The sequence below is a fragment of the Lethenteron reissneri genome, chromosome 61 (genome assembly GCF_015708825.2).
Source record: "Lethenteron reissneri isolate LAM-NWPU_2019-01 chromosome 61, ASM1570882v1, whole genome shotgun sequence".
Lineage (NCBI taxonomy): Eukaryota > Metazoa > Chordata > Hyperoartia > Petromyzontiformes > Petromyzontidae > Lethenteron > Lethenteron reissneri.
Genome location: NC_083839.1, coordinates 9,379,413 through 9,403,593, shown reverse-complemented (window position 1 = coordinate 9,403,593; position 24,181 = coordinate 9,379,413). Strand labels below are relative to the sequence as shown.

General features: G+C 48.4%; 1 protein-coding gene across 1 annotated transcript in view; it reads left to right on the top strand.

Annotated features, from left to right (window-relative positions):
- LOC133358191 (pituitary tumor-transforming gene 1 protein-interacting protein-like) overlaps window positions 1-24,181 on the top strand; it is a 37,880-nt gene that overhangs the window by 1,667 nt on the left and 12,032 nt on the right. The window contains exons 2-3 of the mRNA XM_061576409.1: window positions 2,529-2,581; window positions 3,659-3,767. Of these exons, the coding sequence (XP_061432393.1) occupies window positions 2,529-2,581; window positions 3,659-3,767 (162 nt within the window). The remainder of the gene's footprint in view (window positions 1-2,528; window positions 2,582-3,658; window positions 3,768-24,181) is intronic.

The window sequence follows — 24,181 nt, the reverse complement described above, 5'->3', positions numbered from 1 at the left end:
ACTGCAAAGGGGGGTGGGGGAGGTCGGCAACCTGCGGCTCCGGAAGCCGTGTGCGGCTCTTTAAGGACTTTGTTTCGTGACGTTATTTATTCAAGACTAACACCGGCTCGTATTCACCACGTTGCATTGTGAGGCTCTTGAAAAACAGTAGAATCTCGATTATCCGCGTGCTCTTCCGATTTGTGGATTAACCACGCACCTGAGATTTTGACGCAAATTACTGATTCATGGATTTTCCCTTTAAGCCCAAATTAATAATCTGTAAACAGGTCTACATTTTGATTTAAAGCTTTCGTGACTGCAGGGATTCATATTTTTGGTTCTTTAGGGAAAGTCACGTAAAAGGGAATTAATAAAATAAAAATATAAAACAAAATTATCACGACGTTTCGACTGCAATACAAGCAATCATCATCAGGTGTCAAATCCACAACAAGAAAATATAAAAAAGTGGCGTTTTTTTCTTAACGTCAGCACCACAGACAGCGATTTGGCAGTTGGCCAGATGGACGAGTCCATCTATGTTCGGAAAAGAGGAGGGGGGAGAAGAAAATGGAATGCGGTCTGAAAGTCACCGTAAGCGTGAACACAATCAATTAAGACCCGAAATGGTTTATCAAATCTTTCCAATGATTGCTAAGCCAGAATTCATCTTCTCGGTTGAAATTGTCTCTGTGTTTGTATATGTGGATAGCCTCATGAACGAATCTTTCATGGTAGCCAGATGGCTTGCAGAGGACCTCTGTCTTGGAGAAGTCAATGTCATGTGGGCCCACTGAATTACAACAGTGATCTGCCACGGCCGAGGTGTTGGTCCTACCGTGTTTCAGGTCTGCTTTGTGCTCACGCATGCGGTCCGAGACATGTCGTTTGGTTTCCCCAATGTAACTACTACCACAGATTTCGATTTAAAGATTTCGTGACTGCAGGGATTCATCTTCTTGGTTCTTTCGGTAAAGTCACGTAGAAGGGAAGTAATAAAGTAATTTTTATTTTTATTATTTTATTACTTCCCTTCTACGTGACTTTACCGAAAGAACCAAGAAGATACTACCACAGAGGCAACTCAGTTTGTAGACGCTAGGGTACTGTATGTCTACATTGTTATTCTTGGAAATGTGTATTCCAAGTCACGTGCTTAAATCGAGCAAATGTGTGCTCCGGTTAATCTGAAATCCACGTGATCGCCACTACAGTAGAGTAGTTGCATATCTTTATAACAGTAGGCGGAGTTTTATTGTTTGATTGGGGCATGGCTCTGCTGTCATCTACTAAGTGAGTGGACTTTTCTGTGCATACAGATCCGCGGAAAATGTATATTGTTGGATTAATCGCAATGTTTTATTATCCGCGGCCAGCCTCCCTGTCAGTAGCGCGGAAAATCGAGAGTCTATTGTATTGAGTTTTTTACTGAATAAAAAAAAATGGATCCTTGTTATTTTGGTTTTGCCGATTCCCCTGGCGTACACTATATATGTTGCTCGGCAGACAGCTGTCTCGTGCGGTGCATTGTGAGTTAGGTGACTTGCAGTCCCGTGGTACACGCAGCCACCACTAAGTCTCGCGTCACCTCGTGCTGTCCGAATACATGCTACTTGCTCTCATTTTTGCGGCGCACGCGCCCCTGTCATTACCTCTTCTCAAGACCACGAAACATCCCGCCAGCCCCCCCTCTCCCTGGCCCGTCAATGAAGCGGGGAAAAATGGGCTGCGTTGGCACCGCCGGAGGTTGTAAGGCGTTGCAGAAACTGGCGAGGGGCTGGCTTCTCCTCGGGCCAGCGCATTCAAGCTTTGGCGAGTCGACTGTAAAACGCGCCATTGAAAAAAAAGCGCTGACGAAATCAGGAGTTTTGTGACGTCACAAACCTTACTAATTGGGCTGTATCGGGTAGTGGCGGGTTTCACGACACATATTTACGCGATCTAACAAATAAAACTGTTATGGATAATTATTGCTCGCGAAAGCCTACTACGTGTTAAACCAAATGTGGCTCCGTTTTACGCGATTCGCTTCATGCGCCTTTTTTTTTTATTTGGAATCCATCTACCGCGTAATGCAAGGGGGAAACTCAGCACTCGTGTGCTCCCCCCTCCATGCCCACACCCCCCACGCTCCACCAACCCGCAATGACACAACATGGCTAGATGAACCCCGTGACGCACACCGCTCGCCCGGGGAGGCACTCATCATCCAGCAGCGGATTGACAGAGCACCGTACATGCACACAGTCGGTTTGATTTTTATGATTCAGAGACTACTTGGGCAGGTAGCAAGCTCCGTAGTCCACGGCTGATTACATGGACCGCACAGCGTGCTCTTCGTTGCTTCTCTCTCTCCAGGTTATTCCTCTTAACTCACATGTCAGGTCCTTCTTGACGTGTAATTCTCTCCAGAATGTTTGTGTCGCACTCTCTCTGAGACGTTTCTCTGACCATGTGGCGCACTCGCCAGGCTATTCCTCCCAAACCACATTGTCATTCCCTCCTCGATGTTCCTTCATTGTAACCACGTGTCTCTCGTTTTGCAGACTGTTCGTCCTTGAACAACAGCAGCTGTGAGAAGTGCCTGAAGAATGTGACGGTAAGGGCACCTCAGGAGACCAGGCTCGGAAGCTGCTTGCAAAGTAGCATTCAGATTACATTCATCTCCATACCTTTGCCTCGTGTCATGCTTTACTATCAAGGGCAAAAGCGTAAATGTATTTGTCCTTTTGTATAAACAAAAGGGATGGGATGCACTATAGCGCCTCACCTGGTATATAGGAGGTCGTAAGTTCGATCCCAAGCCTGACGCCTGTATATTTGGAGTTTGCGTGTTTTCCCCGTTGTAACAATGGATTTTTATCTGGGTCCTCTGGTTATTTAATGCACATTCATTATTATACATTTATAATTATAAATGATTATGATCAACATGCGTAAAGAATATAAGGCCCACTGAGCGATATAGAACTTTTTCAGAAGAGACCTAGCCACAACTGATAGCTCAACGAAGTGGCTTATCGTATGGAAATTTTTCGCAGCCATGTTTCTAAACGTAGAGGTAAAAACCGGAGGACCCGGGGAAAAAGCTACGTGACCACGGGGAGAGAGAGACCGCAACTTCAAATATACAGCAGGAGTCCGAGTCGGGATCGAGCCCACAACCTCTTGTATACCAGGCGAGGTAGTTAACATCTCCTCGCGACCAAATTGTGTGCTCTGGGCTGGCATCTCTCCTCGTGGGGAGCATGCCTAAACGTGAGGGGGACAGGTGGGGGAGGGCACCGCAGTGGCCAGGAGATGTTAACTCCCTCGCCTGGTATACAGGAGGTCGTGGAATTGATCCCAACCCTGACACCTGTATATATGGAGTTTGCGTGTCTCTACCCGTGGCGTGTGGATTTTTCTCCGGGTTCTCCGATTTTTTCCTCCTCCACATTTAGAATCAACTTTACGTGTTTAAGAGTATTTGGTTGCTATACATTTCCACACGTTAAGCCACTTTGTTAAGCTATCATCTGTGGCCTTGCCTAGTAAATAAAAATAGTTAACACGCCGCAGTTGTTCCTAGTCGGAATTACGACGCCGTCCGCTCATCGGTACCGAGCTTGCTGCGTGCTCTCACCTGACTGCTCCCGCCTTTGCCCCCCCCCCCCCCCCCACCATGTAACTGCAGTGCCTGTGGTGCAACACCAACAGCCGATGCATGGACTACCCGGTGAAGAGAATCCTGCCGCACACGGAGGACTGCGCCCTGTCGGCGGCTCGCTGGGGCGTGTGCTGGGGTGAGAGAGATGCTGGCAGCGTTGCCGTCGCGCGGGGGGTGGGTGGTTGGGGGGAAGGGGGAAGAGGGGGGGGTTGTGACGATTCTCTGTCTGGGCAGGGCATGAGCCGGAGAAACTGGCCCCAAGTCGGTAGGCTCGGAGCGACATCCTGAGTGCGCATTTTTATTTTGTTCTTCGTAACTTCGCTTAGGTCCAATGAGGCGTGGGAAATGCGAGCACCCTGCTCTTTAATATACATACGTATGTTGAGCCTCTTTAAGCACCGTGCATCGCCAATCGTGAGAGGCGAAGGTGTGGGGGGAAGGACAACAAACTAAAAGACAAGAAGAAGTTCTAAAGAAATGAGCTTTCAATGTAGATTTTAAATAAAAAATGTGCGACAGGCACCATCTATTTGAGTCTATGGGTCTCAGTGTGAAATAGTAGATCTGTCTTCTTCTTATGGCTGATGTTGATGTAGAGCAACAACTAAGTTAAAATTGTGGCTGATGGGCCAAATGATTGTTGCGTCAGGAGTAGCTGTGATGATGATGTCTGTGTGCATGTTGAACTTCTTTCGCACCGTACGGAGGCAACTGCGCCAGTCGGAGGTGCGAGGGGGAAGGACAACAAACTAAAACACAAAAATCAATTAAAAATAAATTAGTTTTTTAGCTAGATTATTTAAAAATGCACAGTTCCAACGGATTCCTAATATTTGAAGGTAGAGCGTTCCAGATGGCCACAGAAGCGCATTTTAAAGCACGTGATGTGGTGACCGTCTTTATTTGATGGTTAGCCAAAAGCCACTGCTGCTGTGAGGATACTGGAGTTTGCGTGATAGTTTACCCTTCTTGATGAGATCAGCAAGGTATTGTGTTTCGTTTGTGGCGAGTACTTTATGTGTAATTAGCGTGACCTTATAGAAATTATAAAATGTATTGATTCAGCAACCACTGATGTCACCACTGGAGCTGTTTATTCCAGTCTCCAAGGGGAAATCCAAATAAGTAGGGACTGGAGGTGGTTGTGCTGTTAACGCACAAAAACGGAAATGGCTCTTGCTTGAAATGCTACCCGACTGTACAGGGTTATGGTCCAAATGTGTTGTGACCCCCAGTTTAGTTGATAGTTTAATTTGGACCGATCGGTCGAAGTGAGTCGTAACTTTTTGGCGGCTCCACCACTGCCCCTTCTGTGAAGGTTTTCTGGCTTGGTTGGGAAGTTGAAACTGTGATCTGGGATGTGTGAGACTCAACAGACTTATTTGTCGATGGTGATAACTTTTGTGGGTTTAACACGCAGTAGTCTTTCGCGACCCATATTGTCCATGATAGAGTTTTTTTGTCAGATCACAGAAATATTTTTAGTTTTGATGCCATTTTTTTTATTCGTTCATTCATGTTTTATTGTTGCTCGGTGGTGGTCGTAGTAGTAGGGATTTTCATTTGCTTGGTGTGTGTATGTGCGTTCTTTAGCACCGTACTTAGCCAACCGCGTATATGGGATTTGGTCCTCACATATTTAATGTAATTGGCATGAATGATGTCGCTACATTTAACATTAAAGTATTATTATTAATTAATTGACCCCTAACAATTTTTTTTCCTTTGCATATTCATTTGTGTTTTTTAATATAAATTTCTCTTAAAAATAATTATACATTCAGTTTTCGAGAATTAAATTGGGGGGTCACAAGACATCTGGACCACCTTGTACAATGCAATACCATTTCAAACACTTTACAACTAAAGTTGAAAAGAGTAAAAAAAAAAATACATTGCAACTTGAATTTTAAAGTGTTCACGTATTACATATACAAGAAGGTTTGGAGGCACGATTTATCTCGTAAAGATTATGAAACGCGAAGAAAACTTAATCATAAAATAGTTCTGTCCGTGAAACACCAGCCAAGCTGATCGCAGGGTTTTTCCAAAACTTGACTTTGAAAGGAACGAGTGCTTAAAGTATTTTATAAACTATTTCAAACTATAAACTGTCTTACCAGCTCAGGCCCACTGAGCTATGTATAGATATTTTATCCGTAGCAGAATATTTATTTAGCCTTGGAGGAATCCGGTGAGCTATAAAGCTCTTTTTCACAGATGTCCAGTCGAGGCGAGTAAGAATGTTACAACAATAAAATATAAATACACTAGATTTACTACCCGGCTTCGCCCGAGACTTGGATTCTTGTCTTGGATTAATACACGGCCTACACGGAGGGTGGGGGGGGATGCGTGACGTCAGCAGGCATACTGCGTGACGTTGCTGCTGCATGCGGGTAACATCACAGATATGACGTCACCGCTCACTTGCTGTGCAAAATATATCTATTATTGCGTCCTCCACCCCCCCAAAATACAAAAGTCTATTTTTATACTTTTTGCATTGTGTATAGTCCGGAAGTTACCCACATGCCAAATTTCAAGTTTGTTGCAGATTGGGAAGTATGCTAAACATTTCGAACAGACACACATTCACTAATTTCCTTTTATATATATATAGATGATAGGAGTGCAAAGTACAAGAAAGTAAAACAAATCATCCAAACACATACAAAAACTAAGCCATCCCCATCCTAGCAGGCAAAGCTCACTGAAGTATTAACTTAATTTTTTTAAGTGACCTGGCCAAAAATGATAGCTCAACAAAGTGGCTTATCATTTGGACATTTATAGCAGCAAAATAATCTAAATAGTCTAAATGCTTGTTTCTAAATATGGAGGGAAACACCAGAGGACCCGGAGAAAAAAATCCACGCGACCACGGGGAGAACATGCTAACTCCAAATATACAGCAGGTGTCAGTGTCGGGATCGAACCACTGACCTCCTGCATACCAGGCGAGGAAGGTAATATCACTCTACTGTGGTGACCTGGCTCAGAAATGATAGCTCGACTAAGCGGCCTAACGCGTGGAAATGTATATCAGCAACCAAATACTTAAACGTGCGGTGTTGATTCTAAACGTGTAAGGGAAAAACGGGTTTGGACGGGAGAAAAATCCACTTGACCACGGAGAGAGAGAGAGAACAAACACGTAAACTCCAAATGTACAACAGCAGGCATTGTCAGAGTCGGGATCGAACTCTTCACCTCGCGCATCTGTGAGCTGTCTCCCTGACGTTGCCTCCATTGTCTGAGTAATGAATGTTTTTTTTCATTTCCCCGAAATATCTGACGCTTTGACATTTGCGTTTCCCCCACGCACTTGTTTTCCCCACGCTACTTGTAGTCCATTCCGGAGGATGTGCTTGACTGCTAAAACTATTACACCCACACGAGGTGATTACCATTCTAAACTCTAAAAGATGTTAAACTAAACTATTTTTATTTTACCAGGTAAGGCCTCCCCCACTGACCCAATGGGAACGCCCATTGCCAAAGCCTTAGTTAAGGCGCTATATATGAATTCCGTTAGGATATCAATGTGACCCTTGCATTTCCTGAGGTGTGTGCATCGCTTGCAATTCCCTGTTTTGTTTGTATTGTCTGTCTTACTTTGCTGTCTTGTTCGTTTGTACTATCCCGTGCTTATTTAATGTTCCGTCTGTTTGGGTTATTCCACTTTGTGTGCTGTGTATGTTGTCTTATTTGCATATTATTATTCATGTAAAAATTAATAATTCTCCCACGGGAGATTTGAGCTGCATTTTATGCACGTGTGGATCAATTTTAATACCGATTCCATATACTGTCCATTGCCTGGCTCTAATGTCCTTTCCGTTACACGTGACTCAAGAATAGTGGACAAGACATTCATTGTAGGGGAGAGACATGTATGTACGTTGAACTTCTTTCAAACCATACGTAGCCAAACGTGCTTATCGAAGATGCAGTGTATGTATGTATCAGTTTAACACGTAGGCTTTCGCGACCAATATTCATAATAAAGGTTTTTGGGTTAGATCGCGTTATTTATAAACATGTCGTAACCTTCCACCACCCGACATGGCCAAACAGTAAAAAATGTGTCACGTTTACACGTTTACAAAAGACAAATAGTTCACTACTTTAGCCCACCGGTGTGTTGGTAATTACATCAGCATCATCGGGCAATTTGCCAGAATGGTGAGGCCCTCCACTTGCTTCCGGTCTTAAATAGCGCAGCACGGTGACGTCATCTTTTAACTCAATCTGGTGCAGTTGTAGTAAGTATCGGAGGAGACGATGTCGAAGTTGAGACACACTGTTTATTAACTCTGGGACAGATACAATAGTTGAAGGGGTATCGGCCCCTTCACCCGTACTATGGGAAACCCACCCTAGTACTAAGCCCTCTGTCCTGTCCCCCAGTCCTCCTCTACTGGGCTACGGGAGGCTGACTGATCTGGCCCTGGCAAGCACAGATCTCGGCACCAGCTAACCAGCCTTGCCCTGACAAGGGCAGCGGTCTGGAAGCTCCTGGGCCGCGCCACTGGCTTACCCGGCTCGGCCCTTATAAGGACGGCGAGACCGGGGAGTCCCAGGGCCTAATCTCCGAGTCTTGGATCTTCACTGGTCAGCTTCGTGTCGAACTGAACTCGAGCTCTTTGGGTTCCACCTTTTATAGGGATCGCCTCCGAGGGCTGGGGCGTGGGCAATAACTGATGCGGACGTCGGTGTGACCACCCGTGTATGTGAGTGCCGACAACCCTGTGTTTGTTGTCCGCCGTTTCTCCCGTAATAACCCCTACATCACCCCCCCCTGTACAGCTCGCAGCCGTCCCGGCTGCAACAATCCCTCAACCCCCAAGAATAAAGATTAACACCGTCAATACACGTGTGCCTCGTAACAGTAACAATAACAAGAACAAGCGTAACATCAACCGATGGTTCCCTATATAACAAAAAAAAACCCCACGCAGAACCGCAATACATATACAGAACGGTATAACAGCACATGCAATCAGCATATCGCGATCACACGCGTACATTGAAGCACAATAGCAAGCAAATCTGCAGGCGACCAACACACCCTCAATCCCGTCGCAACTTTGCAACCACAACACAATTATTCTCTCTCATGCAACGACCGCATCGCACACCGCACCTCGCAGCACAATACAGCCCCAAAAAAAAACATTTTTTTCTCTTCTCTTTTTTTTTTGTCAATTAAGCCCCTCGCGCACGGTAACCCACGAGATGGTACAGCACAGGGTACCCGACGCTCCCACGTTAATAATTAACTATAGCATCAAGATAACAACTCCACGCAGCAGCGCACACACTCCCTTTGAAACTCAGCAACCACAGCAGACTTTCCGTCCATTCCCAACACACGCACACACTTACATGGACAGCAAGCAACAAGCAGATAGCGTGGTCATCGTTATTACACACACATACAACAAAAAAACATATATACAATGAGCGGGTTCCGCAGCAACGGAACACGCGCGGAAAGCTAATCATAACAACCGGCGCGTCTTGGCGCGAGTCCGTGCAGCGGGCCCGTCACAAGGGGCCGGCTTGGTAGAGTCGGTGGCAGGTGTCGCATCAGCAGGTGCCTGGTCGTCCGGTTTCCCGGACGTGCCAGCGCCGCCCCCCACGGGGGAGGCTGGCAGCCAAGAGGGCTTCAGTCCTGGGGCTCCTGAAGACGGGACAGTCATTAGTGGATCAGAGGCTGGCATCGATCCCGCCCCCCCGGAGTCAGAGGACTCCCCACATGTTCGGCCATTTACGTGGGAGGAAGCGTGTGGAGCAAAAAATGGCTTTAACCGTGAAGGGTGTACAAACCACCGACGCTTCCCCCACTTAATGCGCACACATTGAGGCCGTACAACCTGCACAATTTCAACGGGGCCCCTCCATGGTCGCAACAACTTAGCCGAGGTGGCCAATGGCACCTGGGGGCAGTGCAACCAATGCTCGGTCGCCCGGGTGCCATTCGTGCGTGTGAGTCCGGCGCGACCGCAACCTCTCGTTTTGTTTCTGGCGGGAGTCAGAGTTTTGCATGGCCGCCTGCCGTGCCTCCGCCAAGCGAAGGATGTTGAATTTAACATGGTCGGCGATTTTTGACTTAGCATGAGGCGCGGCAATCGCCAGCTGAGTCGCGACAGGCGGGTCAACCTCGCGACCATACATCAAAAAAAATGGCGAGAAACCGGTCGCCGCGTGAGGAGCCATCCTGTATGCCGCCAGGACTCCCCCGATCCGTAGATCCCAATCGTTTTGGGACTCAGATACCTGGTGGGATAGCATGGACGTAAGAGTCCTAAGCAAGCGTTCCACCATCCCATCCGTCTGTGGATGGTAAGGCGAGGTACGAACTTTCTTTGTACCCAGAAGGCCACATACCTCGTGTAAAAGGGTACTAGTGAAATTCTTTCCCTGATCGGTCAACAACCGTTCCGGAGCGCCCTTGTCGAGGACGTAGCCCTGAACAAAAGCCTCCGCAACGGCCGCTGCGGACTGGTTGGCGAGGGGCCAAGCCATAGGCCATCGCGTGAAATATTCCACGCCAACCAGCAGGTACTTATTACCCCTCGGCGTGGAAGGAAACGGTCCCAAAATATCAAGGGCGACCAGCTCGTTAACCCGGGTGACCGAAATGGACTGGAGCGGTGGACTGGCTCCCTTCGCCGGCGGCTTCCGTTGTGCACACTGGGTACAGGACCGCAGCAGATCGTCCACGTCTCTTGCCATGCCCGGCCAAAAGTAATTAAGCTGGAGCGTGGCAAGTGTTTTGAGGGTACCCAGGTGCAGGAGCCGTTCATGAGCAGCCCATACAGCCCTACCCCTCAACGTGGAAGGCACCACCAGCCTGTGACGGCGGATCGTCCCGTCCCAATGCATGAGTACGCCTTGGCACCACCCCCATGAGTCAACGCCCGACTTCCCTGGACCCGATCCTTCCGCGCGACGTCGTAGTGCCAGGAGGGTCGCATCCTCCATTTGGAGGCGGCCCCACTCAGCACTCGACAAGCCAAGTAGGGAATCACTCCCACCCCCCGAAATAGGACCAGCGTCCGAAGGAGTATCAACTGCGGCCGCAAGAACCCGATCCTGACCGTCACTTGCCGATTTGCAACGGCCCGAACCCAAGAAACAAGTGCAATCCGGGGCGATCGGCAGGCGTGATAGGGCATCGGCATTGGTGTGGCGAATCCCCTTCCGGTAAGTTGTTTCAAAATCGAAATCCTGCATGATCTCGAGCCATCGGGACAACTGCCCCGATGGCTGGTTAATTCGTAGGGCATACTGCAACGCCGCATGATCTGTACGGACGGTGAAATGCCGGCCGTACAGATATGGCCGGTACTGTTGGATAAAGAACACGATAGCCAACAGTTCGCGGCGGGTGACGCAGTACCGCTGCTCGGCCGGGGACAGTACTCTACTACCATAAGCCACAACGCGCTCCACGCCACCCACAATTTGTGACAGCACGCCTCCAATCCCGGTATTGCTCGCGTCCGTGTCGAACACGAACGGCATGGAAAAATCGGGGTAGCTTAACGGCGGGGCCCCCACCAGGGCATCCCGAAGAGAGACAAAAGCGGCGTTCTCCACCGCTCCCCAATGAAATTTGACCCCTTTTGACGTCAAGGCATGTAGTGGCTTAGCGATGGAAGCAAAGTCCGCAACAAACCGACGGTAATATGAAGCAAAGCCGATGAAGCTTCTAACCTCCCCCACCGAGGTTGGGGTAGGCCAGGAGCTGACACAACGCGTTTTGGCGGGATCGGTTGAGATACCTGACCGGCCGACGATGTGACCCAAATATTTAACAGATTCGCGCAGCAAATGGCACTTTTGTGGCTTGAATTTCAAATTTGCAGCGCGCATCTTGAGAAAGACGGCCCGAAGCCTATCAAGGTGTTCCTCGAACGTCTTACTGAATACGATAACGTCATTTAGGTAAATCAAACACACCTCCCATTGCAAGCCAGCGAGGACCAATTCCATCAGGCGCTGGAACGTCGCGGGAGCAGAGTGTAATCCCATGGGTAAGCGATTGAATTGGAAGAGGCCGTGCGGCGTTCGGAAAGCAGTTTTGGGTCTAGATTCGTCGTCCAAGGGAAGTTGCCAAAATCCTGAGAGCAAATCCAAAGTGGAAAAGAATCGCGATCCCGCGAGGGCATCCAGCGATTCGTCCATTCGAGGAAGCGGATAAGCATCGGCCACCGAGATCTTATTTAATCGCCGGAAATCAACGCAGAACCTTAGGGACCCGTCGTGCTTTTTAACCAACACTATGGGTGCACCCCAAGGGCTGGTTGAGGGAGAAATGATGTCCGATTTCAACATGTCATCTACAGCCGATTTGACATGATCCTTTTCGGCGGGACTTAACCGAAAAGGATTCTGGCGGATAGGAGCGTTGTCACCGGTGTCAATATGGTGGCGTAGCAATTCGGTACATCCGATATCGTATTTATGTTTACTGAAGACGTCGGAAAATTCTCGCAATAAGGCGCGTAATTTAGCACGTTGTGCGTCGGACAGGTCAGGTGACTCAGCACACAACGCATCCAGCCAACCCTCGTCAGCGTCTGAGGCTAATCGCGTTTGAGAATCAGTGGCCACCTGGCCAACGATCGGCGTTTCCGCAGGTACCGGAACCGCATGTGCGAACACGATACCTTGCGAAACCACTGCCGTCCGTGTCCCGACATTGAGGACCGCGATAAACGGGTCCCCATCCCCTTTAACAATAGTCTGGGCCGTTACCAGATCTGGCCCACACACCCCGGCTCTAGATGGTCCCAAAATAACGCCTCGGTCAGAGACCCCTTTATCGAACGGACGACGCAAGCGCAGGGGTACCAACATCTGTGCCCCCGGGGGTACACGCACCGTCCGAGCAACAAGCGCCTGTACCGTAGCACAGGCAACACGCACGGCAGGGGTGGCAGGTAGGAACGTCATACGTCGGCCTGATGGAAGCTCGATGCATTGCTGGTCAATCAGAATTTTGATGGGCAATTTGGCCAAAAAGTCTGTCCCCAACAGGCACGGAATAGCCAGCGAGGAAGAGACGAACACCGGCCCAGATAGTTTAATGTCCCCTATCGAAATTTGCGCTCGAATTTGACCGATAATACCCAACGAGCCCCCATTTGCAGCGTAAAACGGTATATCGACAGGGAGCAACGGGCGACTCTGAACGGGCAGGATATTATAAATCAAATCCGAAATGATAGTTGCCGAAGCTCCCGTATCGACCAATAACCGTACCTCCACCCCGTCAATATGTCCCGCGACAACGGACGACCCCGCCGATGCAGCCACAACTCGGTGAGCCAACTCGGACCATTGGCCCGGTTGGAGCGCCCTCCCCGACATGCCGCGACCCGACGCACCAGCACCCAACCCCCGAGAATTGTGTGTCGGACCATGTGATAGGAAAGTGGGTGTGTGTGCAGGCCGAACATGTGGGGTGCCATGACTTGCCCGAGGATGTTGCGAAGGCTTGTGAGGAGGGCCGTCCGCAGCTCCAGGTCTCGCACCGCGCTGTCGAGGAGCCCGGCATCCGGACGCCACGTGGCCCCGGAGGCCACAATTATAGCAGACGACGAGCGTTCCAGAGGACTTGGGCTGGTCTCGGTGGCTTGGGACGTCCCGAGCTGGACGCTCGGCAGATCGCCATCCTGCAGAACGATCCGCAGCGAAGGCTCCCTCCATTCCGGAAGAGGTCGCCGCCACGGTGTGTCGTGCAGCTGCTTTGTTCGCCTTCCTCCGCTGGGAGATGAGATTGGCGTGAATGTGCCTTGCAGCCCGCAGTGATGACATATCCGCATCGTCCTGCGCTAAGATGGTGAAGTCCAGATCGTCAGCCAGCAGCAAAATTTTCTCGGCCACCATCGCATCGATCCCCTCTTCATCCATACGCGGGAAAGCGTCTTTCGCCAATGACAGCAGGGCCGTGCGATAAGCGAGTGGCGATTCCTTGTCACCCTTCTGCCGCTCATAGAAGAGCTGGCGACAGTCAGAGGGCGGCCCATAAACGGTGGCCAGCAGCTGCAGCGCCGACTGAATGGTGGAGCGTGCCGACTTGGGTGCAGCAGTGAGGGTGCCCAGGGCGTCGCCGTCCAATAACGCCGGGAGAGCACACAGCGCCTCGTTGTCCGACCAGCCTGCCATCTCTTGGTGGGCCAAGAACCGGCGCTGGAACCCCCCCCAATCGCCGTCGCTTGCAACAAATACCTGCAGGGCCGGCAGACGTTGCTGGAATGTCGGCTCCGTCTCCGATCCTCTTGCAGCATCCGTAGCGCGTCCCCGTACAGTATGAGTAATGGCGGACTCTAATGGGTGTCGCGCCGTCAGTGACGTGTTGGTCGGGGCTCGGTCGGTGCTGGCGTCCGCTGGTGGTGACGTCGCAACCCCTGATAGGCCGCCACCGCGACCCGCCTCCGCCGATGACGTGGCGGCTGCTGGCTGGGCACCGTCCCCCGCGTGACGAGCTGGGACTCCTCCCTCCGCCCCTACTGTCTGTGAGGCGGGAATTTCGAGTCGCCCCGCTGTTGTAAAGGCGGGAGTTTCCGGCGGGCGTTGTCCATCTTCCCGCCGCGTCGCTCCTCCCGGCCCCAGGCGAGTTATTTGTTCGAGCATAGCGGCCGCTGCATACAAGAGCTCCGCCAGCCGCGAGTGAGCCAACGCCAACTCGTCAGTCGACGTCCCGGCCCTCTCCGACGACCCCGCCGATGTCGGAGCCGGCAGCAGTTGTGCAGGTACGTCGGAGGCGATGTCTTGCACTGCCCCTCCCTCGTCGTCATCCTCTCCTGGGTCTTGGGCACGAGTCTTCCGTCTCGTATCCATGCTTGGACCACTTCTAACACCAGATGTAGTAAGTATCGGAGGAGACGATGTCGAAGTTGAGACACACTGTTTATTAACTCTGGGACAGATACAATAGTTGAAGGGGTATCGGCCCCTTCACCCGTACTATGGGAAACCCACCCTAGTACTAAGCCCTCTGTCCTGTCCCCCAGTCCTCCTCTACTGGGCTACGGGAGGCTGACTGATCTGGCCCTGGCAAGCACAGATCTCGGCACCAGCTAACCAGCCTTGCCCTGACAAGGGCAGCGGTCTGGAAGCTCCTGGGCCGCGCCACTGGCTTACCCGGCTCGGCCCTTATAAGGACGGCGAGACCGGGGAGTCCCAGGGCCTAATCTCCGAGTCTTGGATCTTCACTGGTCAGCTTCGTGTCGAACTGAACTCGAGCTCTTTGGGTTCCACCTTTTATAGGGATCGCCTCCGAGGGCTGGGGCGTGGGCAATAACTGATGCGGACGTCGGTGTGACCACCCGTGTATGTGAGTGCCGACAACCCTGTGTTTGTTGTCCGCCGTTTCTCCCGTAATAACCCCTACACAGTGATTTGAGGTGGAGAGGGGGAGGGTATTGTAATTATATAATAAATTGATAATCATTTAATTGTTATTCATTGGTATTTGTTTCCGCTATAAGGAATTGTAATTGTAATATATTTTATTTAATAATACGCTGTATGTATGTTGAACTTTTTTCGCTCTGTACCTAGCCAAACGTGCTAATCGGAGGTGCGGGGTGGAAGGACAACAAACTAAACCCAAAAAGCACTAAAGAAATTAGTTTTCAATCTAAATGATGTTGTTAGTGCACAGCTCCCAAGTGGCTTCCTAATATCGGAAGGAAGATTGTTCCAGACGGCCGCAGAAGGGTGTATGAACGCACGCACGACACGGTGACCGACAAGCGTAGATTAAATGGTTATTGCAGAGTGGCAAGGAAAACCAGTGGACTGTTAAAAATGTTTTGTGGGTAGATGGACAGGAGAAATCTTGAGCGCAATTTTTTTTAGATCAGTCATGCGAGGGTTGGGCTAAGAATTAGACTTGGTTTCTGCAGGAGGAGTACATGTTGAGTGGAAAACTCACCAGTGAGTATCATGAATCATCCAAACTTTATTTGTCATGGAGTTCTTTCTGAATACAGTTACCAAACATGGATAAGGGTGGCTGGGGTGGGGCATGGGTGCACAATGTGTGAGCTGTATCCTCTCTACATCATTCTAAACCCTTTATTTTATGGACGTGTCACTGATGTGTTTGCGCGCTGAAGCCGCATCCTGAGTGCATGATGTGGGATCATCCCCCATCCTTTTGATGCTCACAGTCGTTAGACGGAAAAGTTTATTCCCCAAAATATTGAGTGGGGAAACCGTTAAAAGCGAGGCGATGTTGAATCACACCACAATCTGTTGCGTGCAAGGATTTATTGAGTCATGGTGCATCTCTGGCTCATCCTGTTTATTATGTATGGCACTCATGATATGCCTCCATTTTCTGAGAAGGAATCTTGTTGTGACATTTTTACTTTAATTATATTTTATTTTAGTTCCCTTGGCAGTTTTGAAACCCAAAGCTATACATTGTTTTTTTACTCTCACGACTTTGACCACCGGCGGTCAACTCAACCTCAACCCCCCTAGACACGTCATCGTCAGACGCTTAACGCCCGTCGAATCTTTACGTGGAGGGAAAAATTTGGGAGGAGATGGAGGAAAAAGCCACGTAACCACAGGGAGAGAGAGCGAGAAAGAGAGACACAAACTCCAAACACAGTTGATCATCGATTATCCGGCTGCTTCCAACATTACCCGGCGGACCCGGGCCGATCCGGAGAAATCGGCAAAACCGCCCCAATGGCTGTAACCGGCCCGGTGATCGGCGATTTTAAATCATGATGATTCGTGATTATCCGGCGTTGTTGAAAATCCGCCACCCCCTCCCCCCCCTTTATCCCCCGGATGATTGATGATCTACTGCAGGGATCCTCAAACTTTTTAAACAGGGGGCCAGTTCACTGTCCCTCAGACCGTTGGAGGGCCGGACTATAGTTAAAAAAAACTATGAACAAATTCCTATGCACACTGCATATATCTTATTTTGAAGTGAAGAAACAAAACGGAAACAAATACAATATTTAAAATGAAGAACAAGTAAAGTTAAATCAACAAACTTGCCAGTATTTCCATGGGAACTATGGGCCTGCTTTTGGCTAATGAGATGGTCAATGTCCGGTTCCATATTTTTTTGTGGAGTTTTGCCAATGCTGATGCAAATTGTCTCCCATTTCTTCAATCTTCCGTGTAATTGTAGGTCCTGAAAGACTCACTGTACTAAATAAATCGGCCTTCTCTGGACACATCTCTTTGGCCACAGAAAGAAGGCATTCTTTAACAAATTCTCCCTCCACGAATGGTCTGCCAGTGCACGCTATTAGCTTGGCAACTTGAAAACTTGCTCGCAGTGATGAAATATTTAGCTGCTTCTGCTTCAAAAAAGTATTTTGCTGAGTTGTTAATGTATTTTTCAGTTTTAATATTTTATCTTTTCTCACTTCTCCGACCAAACAATCATATTTATCTTTATGTTGAGTTTCATAGTGTCGACGTAAATTGTATTTGAACACAGACACTATATTCTGGAATATCAGACACACAGCTCTTTCCTTGTACTGCATTAAAAAGTAATCATAAGTCCACTGTTCTTTGAATATCCTACACTCCGAGTCAATTTTTCTCTTTCTTGACATCAGTTTCCTAGGGAGTGAAAATTGCTATTAGTAAAATACCAATATATATATACAGCGCTACAAAAACAATATACCAGCAATAACTTTGCCCACACAGAGACATACAGACTGCACTGCCCATCAATGCAGTCTGATTGGGGGAACTCCGCTTTTACCCTAGGCTCACACTGGTGCGGGTGCCATTAAAAAGTTAATTACACCTGCAGTTTTGTTCACAGATCGCAGTACATCCCCAGCACACAGGAATATCACTGGGAGTGGAGCCGAGGGGAAAGTGAGGGAGCTGAGGGGAGGGAGAGCCAGTCAAGTGCAGCCAGGGGAGGGCTGGCAGCCTTAGGCCTGGGTGGCAAGTCTAGTCAATTGGCCCATTGAATCATTCACCAGCGCAGCCCAATGAGTGCCCACCGCCGCAGCTCAATCAGTGCCCACCGCCGCAGCTCAATCAGTGCTCACCAGCGCAGCCAAATCAGTGCTTGCCACCGCAGCCCAATCAGTGCCCACCACCGCAGCCCAATGAGTGCTCACCAGCGCAGCCCAATTAGTGCTCACCAGCGCAGCCCAATTACTGCTCACAAGCGCAGCCCAATTCGTGACCATGGGCCGGATAAATGTCCTCGGCGGGCCGTAGTTTGAGGACCCCTCATCTACTGTATACAGCAGTATCAGGGTCAGGATTGAACCCACGACTTCCTGCATACCAGGCGAGGGAGATAACATCTCCTAGCCACTACGGACAGCCCCTCACAGTGGCCACAAGTGTCACGTGCGAACACATAAAAAAAACTCCGTCACCAATGCCACCATCGCCAACTCTGGGTCTATGCTACGTTGCCCCTTTTCCATCACGACCATCCGTGAGACGGTCGTTGAGTGCTCGACAAATCTCATCCCTTAAAGTTTTAATTTGATTTATTTTAATTTCTTATATATGTGTGTGTATACTGTACCTCACATTTTATCTCTCCGATTTCTCTACTTCGGGAAGGTTGAAAATGATGATTGGGCCCAGGGTGCATTACAGGAGTGGTTTGTACCTTGCGCTCAAAGGTCAAACCTTCCTACAAAGCAATGCACTGCCAATATGCTACATTTATTTTCGTGTACATTTTTTAAAGTAATATTAATACTTAATTTTTTATTAAAGGGTTTGTATGGTACTCAATAGGTCGGTAACTTCATATGCCAATTTCCATACTAATTAATCATAAAACGCAACAAATCTGATCATACCTGATGGTGTAGATTGCAATCTTCAACTCTTATTATTCACACTATCTCTCCGATCTATAGTGCGTGCCACAATGGTGAGATGTTAATTACCTCACCTGGTATGCAGAAGGTCGTGGGTTCGATCTCAACCCTGAGCCTGCTGTATGTTCGGAGTTCATGTGTGTCTCTCTCCCCCCCCCATGGTGGCGTGGATTTCCCTCCAGGTCCTCCGGTTTTTCACATTTAGAATCAACGTCACGTGCTTAAGAGTTTTTGGCTACTATAATTTTCCACATCATGATAAGCCACTTCATTGAGCTATCATTTGTGATAGCCAAGTCGCTTCTGAAAAAGAGCTAGACAGCTAAGTGGGCCTTACCTCGTAATATAAAAATTGTTTAGTTTATGCGTTATGAAGAATGACCATTGTCCGAAACGTCACATATTTACTTTTATGCAGGCGTGTCCCGCTTAACGAGCGAGTTGAGTTCCGCCAAAAATGGCTCGGTAAGGGAAAACTCGTTTAAAGATAATCGTTTTTCTCCAAAATTTCCATTCTTGAACACTTTTTTGTAACATAAGAAATGCAAATTATAATTTTCAAGTGAAGTGGTAAAACATCAAATGTAACACTCACCACATGTGAGGAACCACAGCGCTTGCAGATTGCCTGGCATTGATGTTGTTTTAAGGGTACTAGATGTTTTAAGGGTACTAGATGTTGATGTTCGTAGGATTGCTGGTTCAAACTTCACTCGCCACTGATGTTAGCCGTGGCTGGGAATCGAACCCGGGTCACTGGGTTCTTAGCCACGATGCGGGGATGGCGAGATGGAGCACTACTTCATGTCCTCATGAGCGTCTGCGATTAATTTCTTGCCACCCCCCTCCCCTCACCCACGCCTCCCCTCACCCCCCTTCCCTTCTCCCACCTCTTACCACCCACTTCTCTCCCTCTCTATCCCTCTCTGTTTTTTTCTCACCAATATAGCCTCGCTCTCCTTACCATTTTTTCTCCCACCTCTACCTTTTCCATCTGAAATCTCTCTTGACTCTCCCTGACCCTCTATCCCACTGCTCTCTTCTGCTGCCCTCTTTCCCTTTTGCTCTTTTTCATCTCCGTTTAATGACCTCTTTCACTCTGTCCTTGCCTCCCTCTGCTCCCCATCTTTTCTTCTATTTGCCCACCCTCACCTCCCTCTAACCAGCCTCCCTCATTCCCTCCTCTGTTCCAATGTAGTATTATGGTAGCATGACATAAGAGTATGATTGCATCATAGCGTGATAGAGCGTCACACACATTCGTGTGTGGGATACCCATTTGGGGTGGATGGCAGGCATGACGTCAGCGTGTCGTCAGCCTGATGCACGGACCCCGCTAAATGCTTCGGGATACGGGTGACGTGACATCACCCAGACAAATGAGGTGAAGTCACTACCACACTCGCGCACTTGCATGCCAGCCAGACAGGCAGGAATCCACCCAGGTCATCCAGCCAGAAAATGTATTTTGAATATGGTATGAAAAATAAATATTTAAATGTTTTATGTATGTTGGACTTGTTTCGCACCGTATGTAGCCAACCGTGCTAATCGGAGGTGCGGAGGAATGGCAAAAAACTAAGCACAGAAATAAGTGAGACGATACAAGAATATTGAAGATAGCAAGGCAAGCGTAATTGTACCAAAAACTAAAATTAATGTTTTACACTGTTAAACATCTGCAGGGGGTTGTCGGTAAAAAATATCGATGCGAGGCTGGAGCCCTGGGTCACGTGATGAACCATTCCTCTGCTGCACTGCACATGGCAAGTGCTCCCCCAAGTGCAAATACAATTAAAATGTTACTGGACAGGATCTCTGAAGTAGTTCTCTAACACACAGGGCTGCTCTCTAACACACAGCACGATGCAAACCACTCTCGAGAATTCCACATGGGCACCTCGTTTCATAGCACAAATAGGAGTGCCACGGTGGCATGGAGATGTTAACTAACTCGCCTGTTATGCAGGATGGTCGTGGGTTTGATCCCAACCCTGACGCCTGCTGCTGTATATTTGGAGTTTGCGTGTATCTTTCCCCATCGTCGTGTGGATTTTTCTCCGGGTCCTCCGGTTTTTTCCCCTCCACATTTAGAATCAACTTCACGCGTTTAGAGTGTGTGGCTGCTATAAATGTCTACACGATGAGCCACTTCGTTGAGTACTCTTAGGTTTTTTCGGTAAAGTCACGTAGGAAAAAAATAAGAATAATAAAATAATAATAAATGAAAATAACGAAATTAAATCACGACCTTTCGGAGGCAACACAAGTCTCTGTATTCAGGTGGGACCGTCACAGCCAAATTTACTGTATCAAGTGAAGGGAAATCCAAGAGACAAGATCTTATATACTGGTTAAGGGGAGGGGGGAGGAGCTTATCTAAATGTGGCAGTCAGGGACTGGGAGGGTGGGGGGGGGAGGTGGGCGGGGCTAGAAGGGGATGTGCAGGAGTGTGATGGTAGGTTGTGTGGGGTGCCACGGTGGTATACAGGAGGTTGTGGGTTCCATCCCGAGCCTGACGCCTGCTGTATATTTGGAGTTTGCGTGTCTCTCTCTCTCCTCTTGTGGTGGCGTGGATTTTTCTTGCTGTCCGGTATTTCCCTCCGCATTCTAGAATCATCACACGTTTAGATTATTTGGCTGCTATAAATATCCCCAAGTTAAGCCACTTGGTTGAGCTATCATTTGCGATAGTTCGGTCGCTCATGAAAAAAAAGCTACATGTGCTTAGTGGACTTTACCTGGTAGAATAATTTTTTTTTTAGTTTTATAGTTCAGTTTACAATTTCGAGTTTGGCAGTACTTCCACATTGGTTCACTGTGGGGCAGCATTTCTCCGTGTTTGAAAAGGCTGTGTCACCATTTTTACGTGCACCCTGCTCCTGCCGTTCAATCAATCACTATTTATTTTAAGTGCCAATATCGCCCCTCAATAAAGTGGGCATCACGTGCACATTACAGCGGAACGGAAACTGTACAGGGGGCACGGAGCAAGAGGATTGAAGATAGAATGAAGATATATCAAATAGTGCCTTTAGAACAGTTGTTTAAGGGCGTTTTATAAATTTAACTTATTATTATTAGAAACCCCATTACGACCTCGGCGGCTAACACCGACCGAGCAAAGTAAATCAAAACCGTGTGCGGAATAAAGTGCGACCGTGCGCAGTGAATAGCGTGAGAAAAGTAAGAACAGTAGTCCCTCGGTAAATGTTTTTAATCCGTTCCACGAAAAACTACTGTTAACCTGGAATCACTGTTTTAATGGAATTTGCTTATAAGTTGAAAAATAAGTAAAAATCACTGCAATAGAGCTGCACTGGTAAAATAAAAAAACGTAATGCAAACGAAGCCAGTCGAGGTCTAAACGGCTCATAGTTGGGCGTCGCTGATTGGCTTAGGCCGTGGCTCAGCCCCACTTAAGAGTGTTCGGATTGCCCGAAATTGGCGCCCCAAGTACATAATGTTGACCGGAAAAAATGTTAACCGATGTCCCTGTTTAACCGAGGGACTGCTGTCGTAAATAAAATAAATAATAAGTAAAGATACTTCCCCCCCCCCCTTAAATTTTATATTTCATGGGAAGGCGAGTCTGAGTAGACGTGTCTTGCACGAGATCACGGATGTACCCAGAGGCATTGATGTACGCAGCGTTGTGTCTCTTCTCAGTCTTGTAACCCGAGGAATCCAAAGATGTAGCGGTAAAATGAGAAGACGTACGAAAATCTGCTCAATGTTTCACCTTCCCATATTGTATTTTTGTTTTTGATGAAGACGCCGTTACCCGCCGTCCCCGCAGAGCGTGCTAACGTCGACCGATGATTCCCATTTCAATCACGCTGGCATTTGGGGGGGGTGGGGGGTAGCAGTGACACGACCCGGCCGACGTGCCATTCATCTCTCGTTGCGGAGGTTCGCCCGTTTATATCTAGCGGGCTGCCCTGGTTGATGCTGTGCGGTATGAACACTACGGTGCTGCAAGAGAAAGCGTCTATTTATCCGACATCCATTGGGGGGATGGAGGGTGCCGGTTAATCAAACGTGCCAGTTATCTAAGAGTTGTACAGTACTCATGGTTCACCAAATTTTTCAAGTGCATGAAACTCTTCAAAAATAAACTAAGCCTACATTTGAACAATGACGTAACAAATAACATACTATTTTACAAAGGTACTCACCAGTCAGTTGTAGAGCATTCTAAGTTGATTGCAGAGAAGCAGTGGGGCCTTGGAGAGTACTGTATACGGTAGTACAGTACTGTATGTACAGTACAGTACTACAGTACTGTAGTACTGTAATACAGTACTGTACTACAGTCTTCGGCTAGCGCCACCACTCGGCAGTATCCTGAAGCTCCCGTAAACACAAACAATAACATATTCTTGGTTCTTTCGGTAAAGTGACTTTACCGAAAGAACCAAGAATATGAATCCCTGCAGTCACGAAAGCTTTAAATAAAAACAGCAATAACAAAACGGGTCTACAATAGGCAGCATGGGAAGATACCGGATGTCTGTCGGAATTTTGTCCGGATACGTGAAGGAAGAGTCATTGCCGTCTATGACAGATGCCGGTTAAGAGAGCATTCCGGGATGGTAGGGTGCCGGATAACGGAGCGTTTTGCTGTGATACGATTACGCGCCAAGTCTGTTTCACCTTTGGAGTTCGAGATTCCGTGGCTTCCTTCGCAAGAGGAGGCTATAGTTTGAGCTGACATCATGCTCTTAATTAGCCTTTTTTTCGTCAGAATTTTCCACATTTATTCAATTGTGTTTACAGAATCAGTCTCTATTTAGACTGAAGGAGGAATCCAGTAAAGATATGAAACCCCTTTGTTCACAAATGTCCAGCATGGGCGGGTCAGCAAATTACAACAGCAAACGATACAAAATCGTGATAGGAGTGCAAAATTGAGAAAATGGTAAGCAAGTCACGGAATGTAATTTAATGATGAACAAATTAATTATATAGGTCTGGTTTATCAAGCATTGGGCGAGGCACCAAAACCAAAACAGTCCCAGACCACACACCAAGATGACACCACACAGCAGCAGTCGTCCCCTAGTAACGTTGCACATTAACATCGGACTCTCGATACAAGTGTATTGGGTTCTATTGAAGCGTACACTTGAATCTGGAGGCAACACGTTTATTTACTAACACAACAGGTAAGTCTACACTCAACGGGATAACAACTAAGGGTGGTGACCACCACAGATAGCTACATAACCACACACGGGAACACTATATAATCGGCCGGGTCAGCTAACACGCTGCCCGGCTCTCGACGGCTTGTTCGACGCCCGAAGACCGAGGACCTGGCTGGCGGATTCCATTTCCTCGGACAGCAACAACGACAACCCTGCCTGCTTCTCCTCACCGGGATTTTATCCGCCCCGGCGTGGCCAGGGGCTCCGCCGGGGCCACGCCCCATTCCAGATTCTTCTCGAGGGTTCTGGTTCCCCATCACGTGTCCCTCTCACCCCCTTTGGGGGGTAGCCCCTTCCACCTTGTCCGGTCACGTGTCCTCCCGGGTTCACCCAAGGGCCATGTCCTCATCCACCCTCTCTCTCACTGTTGCCAGGGTTATGCCCCTACAGTACCATTTGTCACTTGCTGCCCTCTAGTGACACCTAGTATGTCACTTCACAAGCATAATGACAAAAGTTGCCAATCACGT